The 19,412-nt window shown below is 33.7% G+C and overlaps 1 protein-coding gene across 1 annotated transcript in view; it reads left to right on the forward strand.

Moving 5' to 3' along the window:
• LOC125071054 (nephrin-like) overlaps positions 1-19,412 on the forward strand; it is a 115,333-nt gene that overhangs the window by 76,272 nt on the left and 19,649 nt on the right. Inside the window, exons 4-8 of the mRNA XM_047681119.1 lie at positions 13,887-14,095; positions 14,545-14,658; positions 14,983-15,168; positions 15,868-16,016; positions 16,434-16,578. Coding sequence (XP_047537075.1) covers positions 13,887-14,095; positions 14,545-14,658; positions 14,983-15,168; positions 15,868-16,016; positions 16,434-16,578 — 803 coding nt within the window. The remainder of the gene's footprint in view (positions 1-13,886; positions 14,096-14,544; positions 14,659-14,982; positions 15,169-15,867; positions 16,017-16,433; positions 16,579-19,412) is intronic.

The following is a 19,412-nucleotide window of genomic DNA, read 5'->3' on the forward strand; positions in this document are numbered from 1 at the left end:
CTGAAGACGATGTATGACGTACAAATTTAACTCTATTAGAACTGATAAATAAAGCAATTTTGTATGGTCTAGGTTGGCGGACGAGCTTATGGGGCACGTGATGGTAAGCGGTCACTACCGCCCATAGACAATGGCGCTGTAAGAAATATTGACCATTCCTAACATCGCCAATGTGCCATCAACCATGGGAACTGAGATGTTATGTCTCTTGTGCCTGTAGTTACACTGGCTCACTCGCCCTTCTAACCGGAAAACAACAATACTGAGTTCTGTCGATACGTACCCAGACGGGCTTGCACAAAGCCCTACTAAAAATAAACAAACAATTGCTTAAAAAATGTGTGCTGAATTTTCCTGTTATCATCAATAACAATTAATTATAACTATAAATAATATGAATAATCGTTATCTTATTCTTTCTTTTCATGATCTAGTATTTTACGCGTCATATTCAATCAAGAGCCAAGATGGCCCAGTGGTTAGAACGCGTGCACCTTAACCAATGATTGCGGGTTCAAACCCAGGCTAGCACCACTGAATTTTTATGTGCTTCATTTGTATTTATAATTCATTTAATTTCAACGAAATTCTGCCACATGTGTATTCACCAACTGGCATTGGAGCAGCATGCTCCAAACCATCTCCTTTGCCAATTTATAAATGTAAATCATTTGTAAAAAAATACATTGATATTTTTTAACAAATGAATATTCAATACAAGATTATATAGATGTAAAAAAAGCGTGGAGTTAATACTTGTTGACTTCCAGACAGGATGTATTATATACATAGGTTTATAAGTGTATTTAACTAACATGAATTTGTATTTCTATATGTTGAAGAAAATAACTACTGAGCTTCTTGCCGGTTATTCTCGGTAGAATCTGCATTCCGAACCGGTGATAGCTTCACTTAATATACTTTATTAACTGTACATTCAAAAGTGCTTTTAAAGGCCTACTTGAATAAAGTACATTTTGATTTTGATATACAGAACTAACCTTAACTTATTAAAAACACGACCCTGACATAACCGGCCTAAAAATGTCAAAAATCCTGGCCTCAAGATCACATTCTCATTCTTTGACATACAAAAACTAATATCATTTAATCTTATTAAGGATATTGGTAAGGGAAGAGACGAGATCAAATATCATATTAACTTTGTACAAACGATAAAATAGGACACCGTAATTAATGGGACGAAAGATTGACTTATATTCGGGGCCGTCCCTTGAGACAAATGGAGGTCGAAGTTTTGATACATTTGTTTCAGTGTATTTCGTTATTTTATGTGTATTAATATGGAATGCTTTTCTTTTAGGGGTCTGTTCCGTCAGAAGTTCTTTTTTTTATTTACAATAAAGGTAGTCGGTAATATATGACCACGATCACCCAAAGATATTGGCAGGAAATATTAACCATTCCTTGTATCGTCAACCTTGGGAAATTAGATCTTTTTTGTCTCTTGTGCTTGTTTGCACTGGATAACTCAGTCTTCTAATGGAATAAAAATTGGAATGTGATTAAGAGATTGCGGGTTCATGCTCAGATGAGCACCTCTGAATGCTCACGTGCTTAAATTGTGCCTTTAATTCTTCTTATGATGATGAGCGTGGGCGAACCAAAACCAAACCTTTTTCTTTCCGAATTCGCTGACATCATAAAAAATACAAAGTAAACAGGTGTTTAATGTACATGACCAGCTATAGTTTCTTGTGAATGATTGCTTTTGTTGAAATTTGTCAAGAAAATTTTATCATCGACATTTTTCCGAATGTACCACATTACAGAATTAAGATGCAAGTTGATATTTTGATTCATGGGTTGATATTTGGTCTGAATATAAAAAAAATAATTAGGTAATTTTTTTAGTTCGACATAAACAAAACAAGATAGCTAAATGAAAAGAAATCTAATAACAATAAAATTAAAAATTTAGATCAAATATTTGCCAAACTTAAGAAAATGCTAAAACAACAAAACGGCGGGCTTGTTAGGACTGAGAATTGCCTCCGTTTGTAAAGGAATTATGTTTAATTGACTGCCTCTTGCGTATTCTGTAAAATTATGGAATTAAAAATATCCTTTTAAATCACGTAAAATGTCATTTACGTTCTGGATTATGGGTGGATCTATTTTGTAAAAACAAACTCGTAACTGGGGCTATAATAACTAACTAAAGTAACTATAATAAAGTAACCTGAAAAGTTACCTGCTACCTCCTGTTACCTGTGGGGCAAAAGCCTACTTATCTTGAGAAGAAGATTATTTCTAGGTTATTGCAGCACCATGTATCACCACGTACGTGCATAGGAACGTACGTGGAGAGACATGTTGTAGAATTTCATTTGACACGTGAAGGATCAATACGATACGAATTATAACATAAATATTTAGTTATACTTGCTTGGGTGTGAACTCGCAATCTGTTAAGAATCACATTCTCTAACCACGGGGTCGTCTCGGTATTTTAAAGGATATACCCATCAAATTAACCCTAACTTTACAGATTTATTCTCGTGAGTCAGTTTGAACAAATCCGCGTGTAAGTTACGAAGTGAGCTATTACAGAATAGTACTGATAAACTAGACGAAAATTTTACAAAGCGTATATTAATCACTTTTATTTACATACGAATTATTTACGTACTTAAAAATATAATATGAAAAACTAAATTAAATTAGTTACTGTACTAATGATGACCGTGTGGAATGGTGGCAAGAATGCTAGCTGTGTTTTCTTGTCGAATTTCAATTATGATTCTCTGGGCGAATCATTAACCAGCCAGTCTGTCACAAGTGGAGATGTTACTGTAAAAGCTCAAACTACGGTAAATACTAAGATTTTCCAGTAGAACCTAAGATTTACCAATTCTTAATGGTAAATGCCCAAAACGGTTTGCGATTCGAACTTTTGCCACCATTCACTTAGTAAATCTCAGGATTTACATTCAAGGTACGGTAAACGTTGAAAAAAATCATGTCATAACGTGTTATAAAATAATATCCGAAATGAAAATAATTAAAATAGGTTAGGTTAGTTATAACCGTTTTGGGCAATTACCTTTAAGCATTGGTAAATCTTAGATTTTACTGGAAAATCTTAGGATTTACCGTAGTTAGAGCTTTTACAGTAACAGAGACATTAAAACGAAGTGTTATACAACATATACAAACGTTTTTACACCATTGTTCCAAGGTCTAAGTGCTTCAACAGAAAACCTAATTTGGAATCAGCGAGGTTTTTATTTGCATTCACTATTTGTATTCCCGCTGACCGCAGTGATTTCGTTTGTTAATCTTCTAAGTGCAAAGATTCCGTTCAATATCGACTCTCACAATGTATGGATAACATTTTTACCAGAACGAATGGGGCTGTTTGCTGAATTAAAAAAGTTCCTTAGGTTTTTGCGTGTGATCGTTGGAAGATATTTCATTGGAAAGGATTTCTATATAGATAATGAAATTCCGTGGATTTGCATCTAAGTTGACTATTTTTCTATCAAAGCAGTAAAACCATAGAGGTTTTGATGATATCACATGAAATGATATCAATATAAATAATATGAATGTATCAGCTAGTTTTTTGAATTTTTATTTGGGTTCGACGTTTTGTTGATAAACATAATATTTATTGGTCAACAAAATTCAAATCAAGTGAACCCGCTATTAGTGTATTTTGTGTATACGTAAATTGAAGTTTGTTATAATTATATGTACCAAATTTGCCAAGGACCCTTGTCATCGGAGTAGGATTGGAGTTTATTAAAATGCAATACAATTCTATTCAAAACGTGCAGGTCTCCTTCCGATATAGGATGGTGTTTGCCCGTGTATAGGTGACTTTGTGCAAGTTACTCCTTTGCATAATTAGTATTAACATTCGAATGGTAAGGAAAACAGTGTCTTTTCAAGTCCAAGAGAATACAGTTTCATTCTCATGTTTGGCAATGGCGATTTTAAAAGTGTGTGTAATATTTGATAATAAAAACCGACGGAATAAGCTCTTAGAATATAAGGTCCGCAGACTATACAACCTTAATTTTCACAACCCTAAAAATTCCTCAAGAACAGACATTTAAAGAAAAATAATTATCATAAACGAAAATTGCACGTTTTATAATAAAAGTTTTCCAAACGCTTAGTTCTTAACATTTTGAGATAACAATAAAAGCGTCAACAGTTATACTTCCCAAGTATTCTGGCCATCTTCCAACTATATACAGAGATATTAATATTTCCACGATAGACGCTTATGGATTATACTTAAAAAACATTCCTAGAGAAAACTTTTTCCTTTGTATAAAGAAAGAACAAGGGGTTTAAGATTATTTCGACACATGCAGATTTTCTCACGTTCGTCCTTCGCTGTCGAGCAAGAAATTAATTGAAAAGGCACTTAATTTAAGCAACTCGGTTATGCCCGTATCAATGAGCGCGTACGACTTAGTACTTGTGACAGAATTGAATCGTTTTATATGAGATATGTGTCAATTAGACATAACATATTGAATCGTGCACTCCGAAGTGTCATCAATTTTTTTCTTTCATACTATTTAGAAATTTACCTACAGGAACTTTATAGATTTTAGTAGTTAGAACGCGTGCATCTTAATCGATGTTTGCGGGTTCAAACCCAGGCAAGCATCACTGAATTTTCATGTGCTTAATTTGTGTTTATAATTCATCTCGTGCTCGGCGGTGAAGGAAAACATCGTGAGGAAACCTGCATGTGTCTAATTTCAACGAAATTCCGCCACATGTGTATTCCACCAACCCGCATTGGAGCAACGTGGTGGAATATGCTCCAAACCTTCTACTCAAAAAGGAGAGGAGGCCTTTGCCCCGCAGTAGGAAATTTACGGGCTGTTAATATTTTTTTTATTTAAATTCATTTTTTTTAATTGTATGTTTAAGCTGATGTAAGTTACCTACTCTTAGTACTCTAAGAAATATTTAACTACTATAGTCGAAACATTTACCATGTTTGGTGGAGAATAATTGGTTGAAAGTCTACGCAAAGTTGAAGGCACAGATCTGAGTGGCTTCTATTAGTAAAGGTTCATGATCATCATTGTACTTTCAACGGTTGGTTGCACGAATGATTGTTTGAGACCAGCTTACCTTATTGCCGATAAATAATAATTTATTCTGTTTAATATCGTAAAATAACGTTGGACGTGATATTTTACACAAAATAAAAGTTTCACAATATAGCTTAATATCGCGTCTCTAAAACAATTTTCGAATTTCAACAAATAATATAACAAGATGAAATTGGCTGATACAAGTTTTGACACAACTAAAATTGTTTAATGAAAATAAAATTAATTTCTTAGAAAAACGTCGAGTCAGTGACCCCTACCATAGTTTCAACTTTAAATTATGCATTACAAAAGTTGCCATCGGCTTCTTAACTGCTAATTATTTGAAAAGAAACTTCGTTGTATACTCGTTGAGTAAAATTATAAAGTCAATATAAAAAATTTTGACGGAATGCCTAAACAGGAAATTGCAGTGAGTTCATTCAACTTGTGACTAGATGTAACTCAAAACGTCAGGTAAATTAATAATAAAAATTGGTGTAAGTTAGATCGCGGTCGAAACACGAATATCAAATATAAATTCAATAATATACATTGCGACAGCTTAAAATTTACAGGAACCAGTAATTATAGGGTTATTTTTTCACCATAAAATATTAAGAACACTGACTCGATTTTAATCTATTTTAGGAATAGTTTTATCAGACATATGGTAAGGGTTCTGGCATATGTCCAAATAACTTAGTAACCTCCAAAATACAGATAGGGTTGGTTTGCGAAATGTATCCGAAAATAGCAATTACAGTATTAACTTCAAGAGCGTTTATTGTATAAGCACTTGTGTCAGTATCTTAGCAGTTCTTATATTTAGACTATTATTAACATCCAGTGCCTTTGTAGGGAGTAAGTTGTCTATTTAAACTTATTTTGCTACGTGATATTGTTTTTTTATATTTCAAGATGGTTTAAAAGCAATCATGACTGCCTTAAAGTCTAGGGGCTAGATGTAAATCCGCAGATCCAGAAGACCTGATTTCAAACTCTATGTTCGGTCGATAAAAATCTATTAAGATTTTTAAAAAAATCAGGATCAGCTCGAAGTCTGAATATTGGAAGAGTGTACGCTCCCATGCCTCGGAAATCACGTAAAGTCATGGATCTGTGTCTGAACTCTTTCTGGTCGAGTCCGATTTGCTGTACTATTGGATTATAAGGGCGAAGCAACCGTGAGCGCTTGTGTTTTTCTACACTATAGAGCACAAGTATAGTACATACTTGTGCTCTATAGTGTGTCCTGTGTAGTTGGTTAGTCTCCTTTGAAATTGACCACCGTTGGCTAATCAGGCGATCAGGATGATATCAAGAATCTTATAATTACAAATAAATCTAATCTTTTTCTATTAAATACAGTGTTCGACAAAACTGATTATTATTAAATAATTACGAAACTCTCAGACAAGTTGGTAGGACCAACGGCTTCGCGTACTTTCCGTTGGACATTATTAAATATTACTAGGATTTGAACCTCAAAATCGGCTGCCTGTAAGGTTACTACTAGATCAACGAGGCAAAGAATAACATTGCGAAGCACATTCGGGTCTATTAGCCAAATAATTATATTTGCTATCAAAATGTGCATTGCAGCATAATAATAATTTGCTAGTAATTCGGATTTACTAAATTTAATGACGTCAGCAGACGTGATGACGTATTTGTGTGTTATTATTAGCAAATGTGATTACGATTTAGATTAACATCAGTATTTAGAATGTATTGTACGAGAATATTAATTTCAAAAGCGTTATTTCTTTACTATAATATGTAATCAAATACAACTTGTTTATAATTTATTTAGGCTTATTTTTTACGAATTATTGCCAGTTCCTATTGGCGGAATTTTAACCATTCCTTATATCGCCAATGCGCCACCAATATTGGAAACTAAGATTTTTTGTCCCTTGTACTACAGTCACATCGGCTATAAATCTATAGCTATAATTTTTGTCCCTTGTGCTACAGTCACATCGGATATAAGAAATTACAATATAATATACAGATGTATCGTTCCCATTAAAGATATTAAAGTGAAACTTAGGGAGTTGTGTGTTCCAGTTTGTAAGTTGAGTGAACCAGTGTAATTACAGATACAAGGGATATAACATCGTGGATCCACCTTGGGAGTCAAGGTTTGTGGTGAAATGGTTGATTTTTCTATAATATTTCGGTCACTCACCACTGATTGGGTAATTTTCTCGTCGGAATATAAAATACTTATATAAATTCCAGTACAATAGTTTGCTGTTATTATGTTTACTTCTATACTAATATTATAAATGCGTAAATAGCTTTGTCTGTATGTCTATCCGTTATTTATGGTCAGGTATGAAGGTTTGCCAGTTCTACCATATTGAATTTGAAAATGTACAAACTGGTAATTGAAATATTTTAAATCCATAATTTAATCTTTTGTGTCGTTATAAAGAATAGCATACAATATAATATTTTGCTCATAAACTGAAATTCACGCGAAGCCTCGAATTCAGCTAGTTTTAAAAATACGGCAAACTTTTTAAAATCTCAATGAGAGCATTCAAATGCTTTCCATTAGCAGCCCGTAAACGTCCCACTGCTGGGATAAAGGCCTCCTCTCCCTTTGAGGAGAAGGTTTGGAGCATATTCCACCACGCTGCTCCAATGCGGGTTGGCGGAATACACATGTGGCTGAATTTCGTTGAAATTAGACACATGCAGGTTTCCTCACGATGTTTTCCTTCACCGCCGAGCACGAGATGAATTATAAACACAAATTAAGCACATGAAATTTCAGTGGTGCCTGCCTGGGTTTGAACCCGAAATCATCGGTTAAGATGCACGCGTTCTAACCACTGGGCCATCTCGGCTCTCAAATGCTTTCAAATGTAACTAATTACGAAATCAAAATATTCTGCCTGTATCAAAATATTGCATAGAAGTGAAATCAAAATTTTGGTTCTGGTATTAATTGTGCCATTATTATACAGCCTACGGAGCCCAAATTAAATTTCGTCAGTGAAACTGAGACCACTTAATTGCATTTCATCTGACTTATTACACGTTCCAATGTTGTAACAGAGTTTAGATTTTGCATGCTCCATAAAATATTTTCAAGCATATTTTGTGAGTTTCATGCGCTTTTGGTTCCATTTTTTTTTTCTTACCATGATAAGCGCGATATTTTATAATGCTTTAAATATTAATAACTTGCGACGACGACAATGTTATGATAAAACTCTGTAGACCACAGGATTAATTAACTTTCTACCAGTGGTAACAATTTTAGAATTGGATCATGAGTTCCGAAAACTGGGACAGTTTTTTTTTTATACAAACAAACAACATTTAAATCTTTATTATATTGGTATAGTTCAGTATTATATTTAATTTGCTTCATATCAATCAGATAAGTAATTGGTACGAGTAGCTGATTGGCTTTGGCAAAGTAAGGTATTGTTAATATTCCTGACAGAGTCAGACTGTTCTTGGCATTTGAAGCCATTTACCACAAGATACTCATTTTATTGTACGCCATCAAAAAAAATCCAGATAGATTTTCTGACATTTCAATCTAAATAAAATTAAAAAATGATGATTTCGTAACCTGTTAAATCTATTACACGAAACTAGACAAAAATCCCTCATATAAATTAAACTCAAAGAAACGAAGTCACGTACGTTGCTAGTGATATATCTCCTCTTTTCATAGAATATAAAATAGCCTTTATTTCACACTCGACCATCTGACAGCGTACATTAATCACGACGCAACAGGACCTAACAAAGCTTAGAACTAGAGATCAGGTGATCGTTAGAACCATCCTGGCATCGAATCCGCTACCCACTGGAAGCACGCCAAATGCACTCCGGTGGTGTTTCATCGTTCGAAATTTATGAAGGCTTTTGTTTTAGATGTAATTTGAGTCATAATGGTTTATATAGTTACGACTCAATAAAAATGTAGTTATGGTCCATATAGATGTATCTATGTAAATGTAATTTATTATTGAATATAAAAATTTATACGATTGCACAAATGAGCGTACAAGAGTCAGTTCGAGATCTTTGGTCGGTTCTCGTAGAAACACTAAAAGAACCGAGACGCGTTTTACGTCGAACTGACTACAAATAATCTAAAGTGTATGTGTATGTATAAATAAATTGTTAAAGCTAACGATTAATCTTGTTTGGACAGAAATTAGATACAAATAACTGAGATACCATAGCGTATTAAACAACGTAAAATGTTTTATAGTCAAAATATACATAGCATTATTATAATAAATGAAGAAATATTGGACAACATCACATACATAACTCTGATCCCAATGTCAGTAGCTAAAGCACTTGTGTTATGGAAAATAAGAAGTAACGACGGTACCACAAACACCCAGACCCAAGACAACATAGAAAACTAATTAACTTTTTCTACATCGAATCGGCCGGGAATCGAACCCGAGATCTCGAGGTGGCGTACCCATGAAAACCGGTGTACACACTACTCGACCACGGAGGTCGACAATCATTATTATAACATGAAACAATCAACAATCCTAATGCGACATGTACATGTTATAATGATACCCTAAAAAAGCATAAAAATATCATGAGTCACAACCTATTAACCTTTAACGACTGGTTTAAATCAAAAAAGTACTTTTAAACTTTAAAACTCCACTATCCCCCATTTGCTTTCATAAACCCCCATATTCATATCGTACAAAATCTATTTAATGACTCATATAAAATTTACGATCCATAATAGATTAAACGTATGAAATAACCCACTAAAGTTTTTAATAAAACCATCGTAAAAGCGACCCGTTCGTCACCGCATGCAATTTAACCGTCTAGACTTGTATCGTAAGTTTAAAATTCATGTATGCATCAGAAAACCTCGAGATTCTTTGTAAGACCATCAAGTTCCTGGATACCGGCCAAGGTAACTTGCCGTGATAAATTACTTTTGGGTAAATCCAAATGAAAACGATGAACTCGATGCTGGCTATGAAAATCTGCAATGGATACCACCGTCTATAAAAACATATAGCATATCGGGTCCTTCCTAATTTACCACGTCTATATCAGCCAAGCGCTGCTCCACGCGCTGTCATACTGTCATCCTCAAATACTTTTCCTGTACCAAAGTGTCTAAAAGTAGTGTTTACATATTCACTCTGACCGATTCACGTTTTATTTTCTGCTTCACTTCAGTGAAACAGGGATGATTATATCAATTACCGTAATTTTCGGTTTTAAATTGCAGTGAAATTAATTCTGAGTACAAATTATAAAATATTATCTGCCTAATAATACAAAGTTTTGAAAGAGCTTTACTAACTTTATTTTTATTTCCATATCACCAAATCGCAATATTTGGTGCCGTTGTGTTCTGATATTGAGTGATAAAATATATGAAATAAATTAAGGAAACTTGCTTGAATGAATATTATAGGGCAACAACGTAACTCAAATAATCCAAGGAGACAGTAATCCAACACGATCGACGAGAGATAAGACGTTAGATTAAGAAAGTATAACGCTGCCAATTTGTGGACTGTTTCTTCTTGACAGAAAAACTCAATAACTTATTACCAACCTAGGATTTGAATCAAGGACTTTGCAATCCGCTTCTTTATATACCAAGCCAACCACTAGGTCCAAGCTGTTTCAAATTCGTTAAGGAATAAATTGAACTTCAGCTAAAGTCTGTCAATATTGTTCCAACAACAAGACCTAATCACCAACATTCATGATTAGGTCCCATAGTTAACTGCGCGTTGATCAACTATGTTCTATCCAATAACAGTATCATAACTCATTTCAATGAACTCAGAAAAGTTTGATAAGCAGAATATCTGCTTATCAAACTTTTCCCTTCATAATATAAAAATCATTTATTTTTTATTTGTAATATCTTGTAATATTTGTGACCCCCTCTCGGCCGGCACTTTTTACTACCTTGTATGTGTTTGTGGAGCGCATCATACATATTTCGCTACCATAATAAAAAAAAAATCTGTTAATTTTACTAACGCAACTATAATATGGTTTTATTAATTTTACTCCCTGTTTATATATTGGTTTTCTTCAAGAATGAATAATGATTTCAATTTACATTTAAATTTTTCATCATTGCGTAAAATATTAACTTATGTTTTATCTTAATCAATTCGATGTCCATCAAGTTTAGGGCAGGTGTCATCAAATAGACACCAATTTAGAGTAATCAGCATTTACCTCAGTTGCGAACGACTCAAAGCAATAATACCAGAGGACGCTGATCGTAAAGAAAGCTATACTGCTGTTTAATGCCCCGTCCGCGCCGCAATAAACCCGAGAAAGAGGAAATAGACTTGTGTACTTTAAAATGAGATAGTGGTTAGTTCTGTTTACTGGAAAATACCGGTTTTTCGCGTAGCTTTGACGCAATAGAATATTTCAATAGTGTTCAGACTCATACTCATAATATAACCAAAAGAAGTTCATACTAGTATTGAGGATTTAAAGATTTGGTTCATATTTCTGAGTCTATCAAATGGCAAGCGAACGTCACCATTACGTACCTTGTGTACACTATGCCTTCCTAGTATTTAAATAGAGAATCATTTTTTAGCTCTTGGCTGGTGGAAAATAAATTGGTTAATTTTAATTCACATTATTTATATGATGATTAGTTATTGAAATATTGTTTGTTTTATTTACTTATTTTATTTAATGTAAAAATACAACATTTTATATAAAATTTTACTTACTTTGAATTTCTACAACAACATTGTATGAATAAAGAACGGAGAGTTGTATAGTAAGTCCAGCTGACATTGTATCCTTCTGCATATACCTATATACATATACCTGCCGTTGACTTATAATGAAAAAGGTATTATCTTATAAATTTAAACAATAATATTGTTTTATTTCTGTCGTTTTCTATAAGTTTACTCAAATTTCGTGCAATTTGGATTTAAGCCAGTGTAATCACAGGCACAAGGGACATAACATCTTAGTTCCCAAGGTTGGTGGCGCATAGGTGTTGTAAGGAATGGTTAATATTTTTTACAGCGCCTTTGTCTATGGGCGGTGGTGACCCCTTACCATCAGGTGACCCATATGCTCGTCCGCCAACCAATGCCATAAAAAAAAAAAAAGTACAATAGCATGCAGGATGTCATTTTTTACCAACAAATTTAAAGAGGCTTATAGCGGATGTCAGTTAATAGTAAGTTTTAAATAAAATGTCAGACAATTGAAAATATATTCGCCTCGAAAACCAAAGATATTGATTTTAATTTATTTTAATAAAATCTAATCCTCAAAATATGTTCAGAGACGCACTGTGGTAAAGTATTCGCAAAATCTTTTCGAAACCAAATCCTGCAAAGTATTTAACATTTGTCGTGTTTACTTTATAATTTATTTATTTAGTGCGTGGTCATTAAATTAAATCTGCATGTCTTGGACTTTATACATATGTATACCGGTTATTATAGGAGCTAAGTGATGACGCTAGATGCTATAATTATTTTCCTTACCAGTTGTCTATGTCCATTTATCAAAAAATCCTTTGATAATTTGTCCTTGCCTATCAGATAAAAAAAAACCTGTTCATAGACTGATAACCATATTATTGTTATCTTGAATGAATTATATTAATATCAATTGTATACGTATTTATTTTTATACAATCATGTTTAACAACATCTGTCTATAATACAATACGCTATATTATCATTGATAAGTTTTCAATACAAAAAAAAAAAACAAAAACAAATAGGATACATAAATATTTTTCTTTGTATCTCGTAGCAAATAAAGTTATCGATTCTACCCGGTTCTAAGCAATCTCCCTTGATTCAGTACCAACTGGACTTCTTCCAAAGCGGAAGGCGTGCTCAGTGTAGTTTCCTTCCTCAGGAGTTGTTTTAAAAATTTCTGACTCAGTGCTCAGGGAAGTGGGCTCGATTTGGCATCGTATTTGACGTCATGAATTGTACTGCGGCATATGATATCGCTTGGTAGAGAATTTTTGTGTACATCTTTGTTCAATTCATCCGTTTCTTTGTTCTGTTGGATTTCCGTTGTGTATTTTGAAGTAATCTTAAATGTTGTATTGGCGGATTAATTGATTAAAATAAATGTTTAATTTTTTTGAAACATACGAATGGGCCATCTTGTGGTACCTCCCGTAGTCATTGGCGTTATAAAGAATGTTAACCATTCCTTAAATCGTGAATGTGCCACCTTCGGATCTAAGTAAAGTAACTGTATCTATCTGTATGTCTGTTGCTATTTCAGTGCATGTTAACAATATAAATTATAATAAAATCTTGTTTGTTATTAAACTTTCTGCTTGAAACAAAATTATAAAATGTATCTAATAATAATAATAATTAGTTTACTTGGTGGTAGGGCTTTGTGCAAGCCCATACGGGCATCCAAGGTATCATCTACTCATCAAATATTCTACCGCCAAACGGTGGTATTTTATATTGTGCGTATTTTGGTTTAATGGGTGAGTCTGTCAATGTAACTACAGACACAAGGAACATAGCATCTTAGTTACCAAGATTGGTGGTGTATTGGTGTTATAAGGAATGGTTAATATATAATACCAATATCTATGGGAAATGGTGACGACTTACCATCAGGTGGCCTATTTGCTAGTCCGCTAACATATATATATATATATATATTTATATGTATTGAATAGATACATTTTTATACGATTTTATTAGCACCGGATCTAAAGGCGTTTACAAGACTTTACTTGTTACTATTTACAATAATATTGTTATCATATTTCAGTGTCGACTTCAGAAACGGTCCACCAGTCCACTGGGCTGTGGCTGGTGAATTTGGTACGAGAGCCCACTTCGTCTTAAATCAATCTGATCCAAGATCAGCCCATCTCGTTGTTAACAAGGTAGCAAGATATGACGAGGGGGTTTATAGATGTCGGATCGACTACAATGACTCACCAACGAGAAACTACAGGGTGAAATTGACTGTTATTGGTAAGGAAATATTCATACTTGTCCGTGATATATTTTTTAAATTAATAATAGGTATATAGTCTGGCAAATAGACTACCTTTTGGTAAGTGGTCACCACTACCCGTACTCTTTTTTTTTTATTTCATAATAATTCCTTAAGGAAATAAATATAAACTGAGAAAAGCAGAGTATACTGGAACAGACATTTCATACTTAAAACAATGTCTCTAATCAACCCTGTACTGTTAACTTTGTTACTAAGTATTCCTTTATAAGGAATTCAGCTGAACATATAGGACACTTAATGTCACGAGGCTCCGAGCATAGGTTCTGATACTATAAAAGTATGTTTTCCACCGTAATTTATTTAAGCTGTTCCTATTAATGATAAAAATACATATATTTAGGTGGTACTTGTCAAGGCTTTTATTTACCCCTTAATATTTATTAATTGAGTCACTTGTTTTTAGTTCCACCGGACTCGCCTCGAATTTATGATCCTGAAGGTAAAGAGATTCTTGGAACAATCGCAGGACCCTTTCGAGAAGGACAAGATTTGCTTCTCTCCTGTCAGGCTTCTGGAGGTAAAACCAATATTTCTACGAAAATAATAGTAATCGATCAATAGATTATTTAGCGATGTAGCAATTTAGCGATATTATGGAAGATAACTAGGCTGTTGTAATCATAATTAAGTTTTATCTTCAGTTACTGAAACACCACAACTGATTAGATTGTAAACAAATTCTACAGCTTTACATTGTGGTACAGATAGACGCGAATTGAACAAGCTGCTTGTCGATTTGCTACTGTGGCGTTAATTAAAACTGAATAGATTCTGTACCATCAATGTGTTGCTATTATATTATTATGGTATTTATTGTTTATCAAAATTTATTTTTCCGCAGGTAAGCCTCCGCCAGATGTATCGTGGTATCGCGGCGAAGAGCGTCTAGCGATAACCAAAGATGGGTCTGTTTGTCAAATACACCTGCCGTCGCTGTCAAGGGAGATGGCGGGCACAAAACTTCAGTGTATAGTTGAGCCACCCTTATTACAGTCGCAACGCAGAGAAATTACTATTAAATTATATTGTAAGTTTCATTAAACTAAATCTTACACATTAATGTTTGTTGATTTTTTTATATAGAATAATTCAATATTCACAAATATAATAAATATTGGACAACATCACATACATTACTCTGATCCCTATGTAAGTAGCTAAAGCACTTGTGTTATGGAAAATCAAAAATAACGACTGTACCACAAACACCCAGACACAAGACAACATAGAAAACTAATGAACTTTTTCTGCATTGACTCGGCTGGGAATAGAACCCGGGACCTCGGAGTGGCGTACCCATGAAAACCGATGTACACACTACTCGACAACGGAGATCGACGATATGTTGCTGAATTTAATAAAAAAAAATGAGTTTATTGTAAAGTTAATTCTTTGTAGCTTCATATATAATCCAGTAAAGATTTTTTTTTTATAATTAAGATTACAATAATTGATAATAATATGTTGTACCTATATCTTATTAACGGTTTATTAGAAAAATCCAAGTGGAAATATCACAACAATCTTTAGTGACGTTTAGTCTGAAGGAATACAAAATATGTAACTAAATTATATATTATTGTTATTAGAAATAACAATCATGTCTATTCGAAAGTATGTGATTTAATTGAATATTTTCTAGAAACGATATATATATATAAAGAATCTAATCTAATCTGAAGGTAAAATTACATCACCAAATATTTACCGAATACTTTTCTTCTAGTAAAGCCCCAATTTATACGAGTAACCGGCGGTGGTCCAACCCGAGCTGGTCATGAGAGATCCTTCGTTTGTACCACACGAGGCTCTAAGCCCGCTCCCAATATAGACTGGTTCATCAATTCACAAAAGATTGACTCAGCACTGACACAGGTATTTAGTTTAATTTATAAGTATATGTACCATTGCATTGAGATTCAGGTTGATTGCATATAGGAATCTAAAGTTTTAAATTAGGCTTAAACAATGAAAAGTTATAGAGATATACAGGGATTTTTTTAATTTAAAGTAAGAAACCTGGCTTGCGAATGGGCCGATAATGGTAAGTGATCGCCCATAGACAATGGCATTGTAAGAAATAGTAATTACCTATTCCTTAAATCCTTACAATGCGCCACAAAATCTTGGGTACTAAAATGTTGTGGGTCTTATGCCTATTACAATGGCTCACCCACCCTCCAAATTTATATTTGTTCTTAGAATGTCTGATGTGGGTGGTACCTACAAGAATACTATATTTTTCCTCCATATTTGCCGTTAAATAATGTTTTGTTTTATTCTTAATGACAGGTAGAGGTGGAAGGCGAATTGACGAAGAGTATTTTAACCTGGCGCGTGAGGCGAGAAGACAGTGGAAGGCAACTCGTCTGCCGCGTTTCCAATCCTTGGTTTCCTGCTTACACTCTTGAAGACTTACTTAATCTTGAAGTTCTATGTACGTATTTTTTTCAGTAGGGTTTTTTTTAGTAGGGTAGGTCTTACAAGGCCGGCAACGCACCTGCAACCCCCCCTGGTAATCACTTTCTATCAGGTGAGCCTCCTGCTCGTTTGCCTCCTATAACATAAAAAAAAACAATCTACCTAATGGGCCGCCTGATGATAAATGGTCACCACTGCCCATAGACAAAGGCGCTGTAATATTAACCATTCCTTACATCACCTATGCGCCACCAACTTTGAGAACTAAGATGTTATGTCCCTTGTGCCTGTGATTACACTGGCTCACTCACCCTTCTAACCAGAACACAACAATACAGAGTACTGTTATTTGGCGATAGAATATCTGATGAGTGGGTGGTACCTACTCAGACGGGCTTGCACAGAGCCCTACCACCAAGTTACACCACCAAGTCGAACAACTTGTTTAAAAGAATCAAGTTGTCATTTAGCAGGGTTTTTGGAGCCTAGCTACGAGGCGATCGTTTCATATCCAAGACGCGTTATCATCTATGAACTCACTAATTGTATTTTAAACTTTTGTGGTCAAATTTTTCGTTTAAAAATTTTTTCAAACTAAAAAACTTGACTGCCTCTACAGTGATAAAATGTTACAAACTTTAGTTATCAATTTTAAGAATCGGACACACTTGTTCAAACAAGAGGAAATAATGGAAAGATAAAGCGATTCCAATATAAAATTATTTATGACGTTTACACAAAAATGGCGACCGAAATTACTAAATTTCTTTGTGACATTACTTTATTATTACTTTATATAAGCGTAAGTGTGACGGTAGCTTTACAAATTCCATCTCCACGATCCTGATGCATTTACATTATGATAATAACGCAACAGTAAGTACACGATATACTATCGTATTCTATCACATACTCTACTAATGTAAGCCCGTCTTAAAATATAATAGAATTACATCAAGAGTTACTAAATTCATATGAAATTTTATTGGGATGTATTTCATTTGAGATACAACAATCCATGTAGTGGTAGAGAACCAAAAGTATGAGTATAATTCAAAGGCAGCCGTTTTTTGACAGGCAGCCGTCGATTGTCTGATTTTTCATTAGACAATTTCTTTTCATGCATGTTGCCGCGGTCCCTAATAAATGGGATAGGTTTAAACATATAATGATTGTTGAATCCTTTTTTTGAGATATTGTTACAATTGTGTTGTACGGATTTTTATACATGAACACAATTATATTGTAAGGGCAGTAACTTAATTACAATTAATGATTATTTTATATAACAATTTTTGTTCCAAGAAATACAGAGTATTCAGTCAAACTGCTCGTCTAGTCAAACAAGAGTAATAGTTACACTGTTGATTCAACTAATATGTATCAAAGTAAATACAGAGTATTGGAGATGGTTACGTATACAAAATATTCATTTTAATATAACAATTGCGTTCGATCATATCTAATATTTAAAACGACTTAGATTATCTGATAATTATTTTGTCATAAGTTTGTGAGTTTATAAATTTATACAATAAAATTACTGCCTTACAAAATTTTGCTCTAGATTACATTCCTAATCATGCGTACACTTGCTCTTTACAATAATATTAATACAGTCAGGGCAAATAAATAACATTCAAATCACGTAACAATAATAATTACTTAAGTCGTTGGTAGGAGGCACCCGACGTGACGTGTGGTGGCATGCGCGCGGTACTGGACAGTATTTATTGTTTTATTATTTTATATATAATTCTAAAATAAAAATAGCCTTAGTGATTCCTTATTACATCAGCCAATGAAAGTTCCCTCAAAATCGGTTCAGCCGTTCCAGAAATTAGCCGGAACAAACAAGTCTGGACGGACGGTCAAAAATTGTAAAAAAAATAATATTTTGTAATATCTACCGTATATACATACATATGCATTTAGTAAAAAGCGATTATTTTAATATGACAGACACTGCAATTTTATTATATTTATAGATTTCTATATTTCCGGGAAACATACAGCATACACAAATATTTGATACCAAAATAAGTCTCCAATAAGATGTAAACATAATATCATACAAACAGATAGAGTTACTTTCTAATTTATAAAATTAGTATAGATGATGATGATGTCATCTTATTTGCAGGACAAATGTTAATATCGTACCACATTGTATTCCCTCTTAAACAATCCTATGGGACGGCAAATCCAACACGATCGGAAATAATTCAGGCGCAGGACGAACGGCTTTACGTGCTTCCTGAGGCACGGGAGTCTAAAGGCTGCCAACTACTGGACCCTGGGCTGCTACTAAAACTTTTGAAGAGACGGTTTTTTTATATTGTAACTCGACCTTTTAAGACAAACTTCTTTAACGTCCAACGGATTAACATAATTATATAAAAGAAGATCATGTCAATATGTTTTTCTTTAAGCGTTTTCCGAAAGGCGTGTGTCTTCCCTGTCATTGCTGATGTTAATGGTTGATGATGACAACTTACCATCTTGAAGCCAGCTTATTCGTTTGTGTTGATAGGCAATAAAATATTAACGTCTACTGTATATTGGTCTTATATAAGTTCTCCATCTTGTCTTATGTATATAATAAATACATATATTTTTTAATTTAAATAAAATAAGAAGTTTACGTGTTGATGTAAGTTGAAAGTAAAGTTTCGATCGATGTTCATCGCTTGGCGCGCTGCCATACAATATACGCCAACTTGACGAAATTGTTGTGATAGGGAAGTACTCGAAATAGTTGGTTATGAACAATAGTGCATGCTCTATAGAGTAGATTTTATGTAATTTCAGTTATAATTTTTCAAACTTATAATAATTTCTTCTAAAATT

This window comes from Vanessa atalanta, chromosome 18, assembly GCF_905147765.1.
Source record: "Vanessa atalanta chromosome 18, ilVanAtal1.2, whole genome shotgun sequence".
Classification (NCBI taxonomy): Eukaryota; Metazoa; Arthropoda; class Insecta; order Lepidoptera; family Nymphalidae; genus Vanessa; species Vanessa atalanta.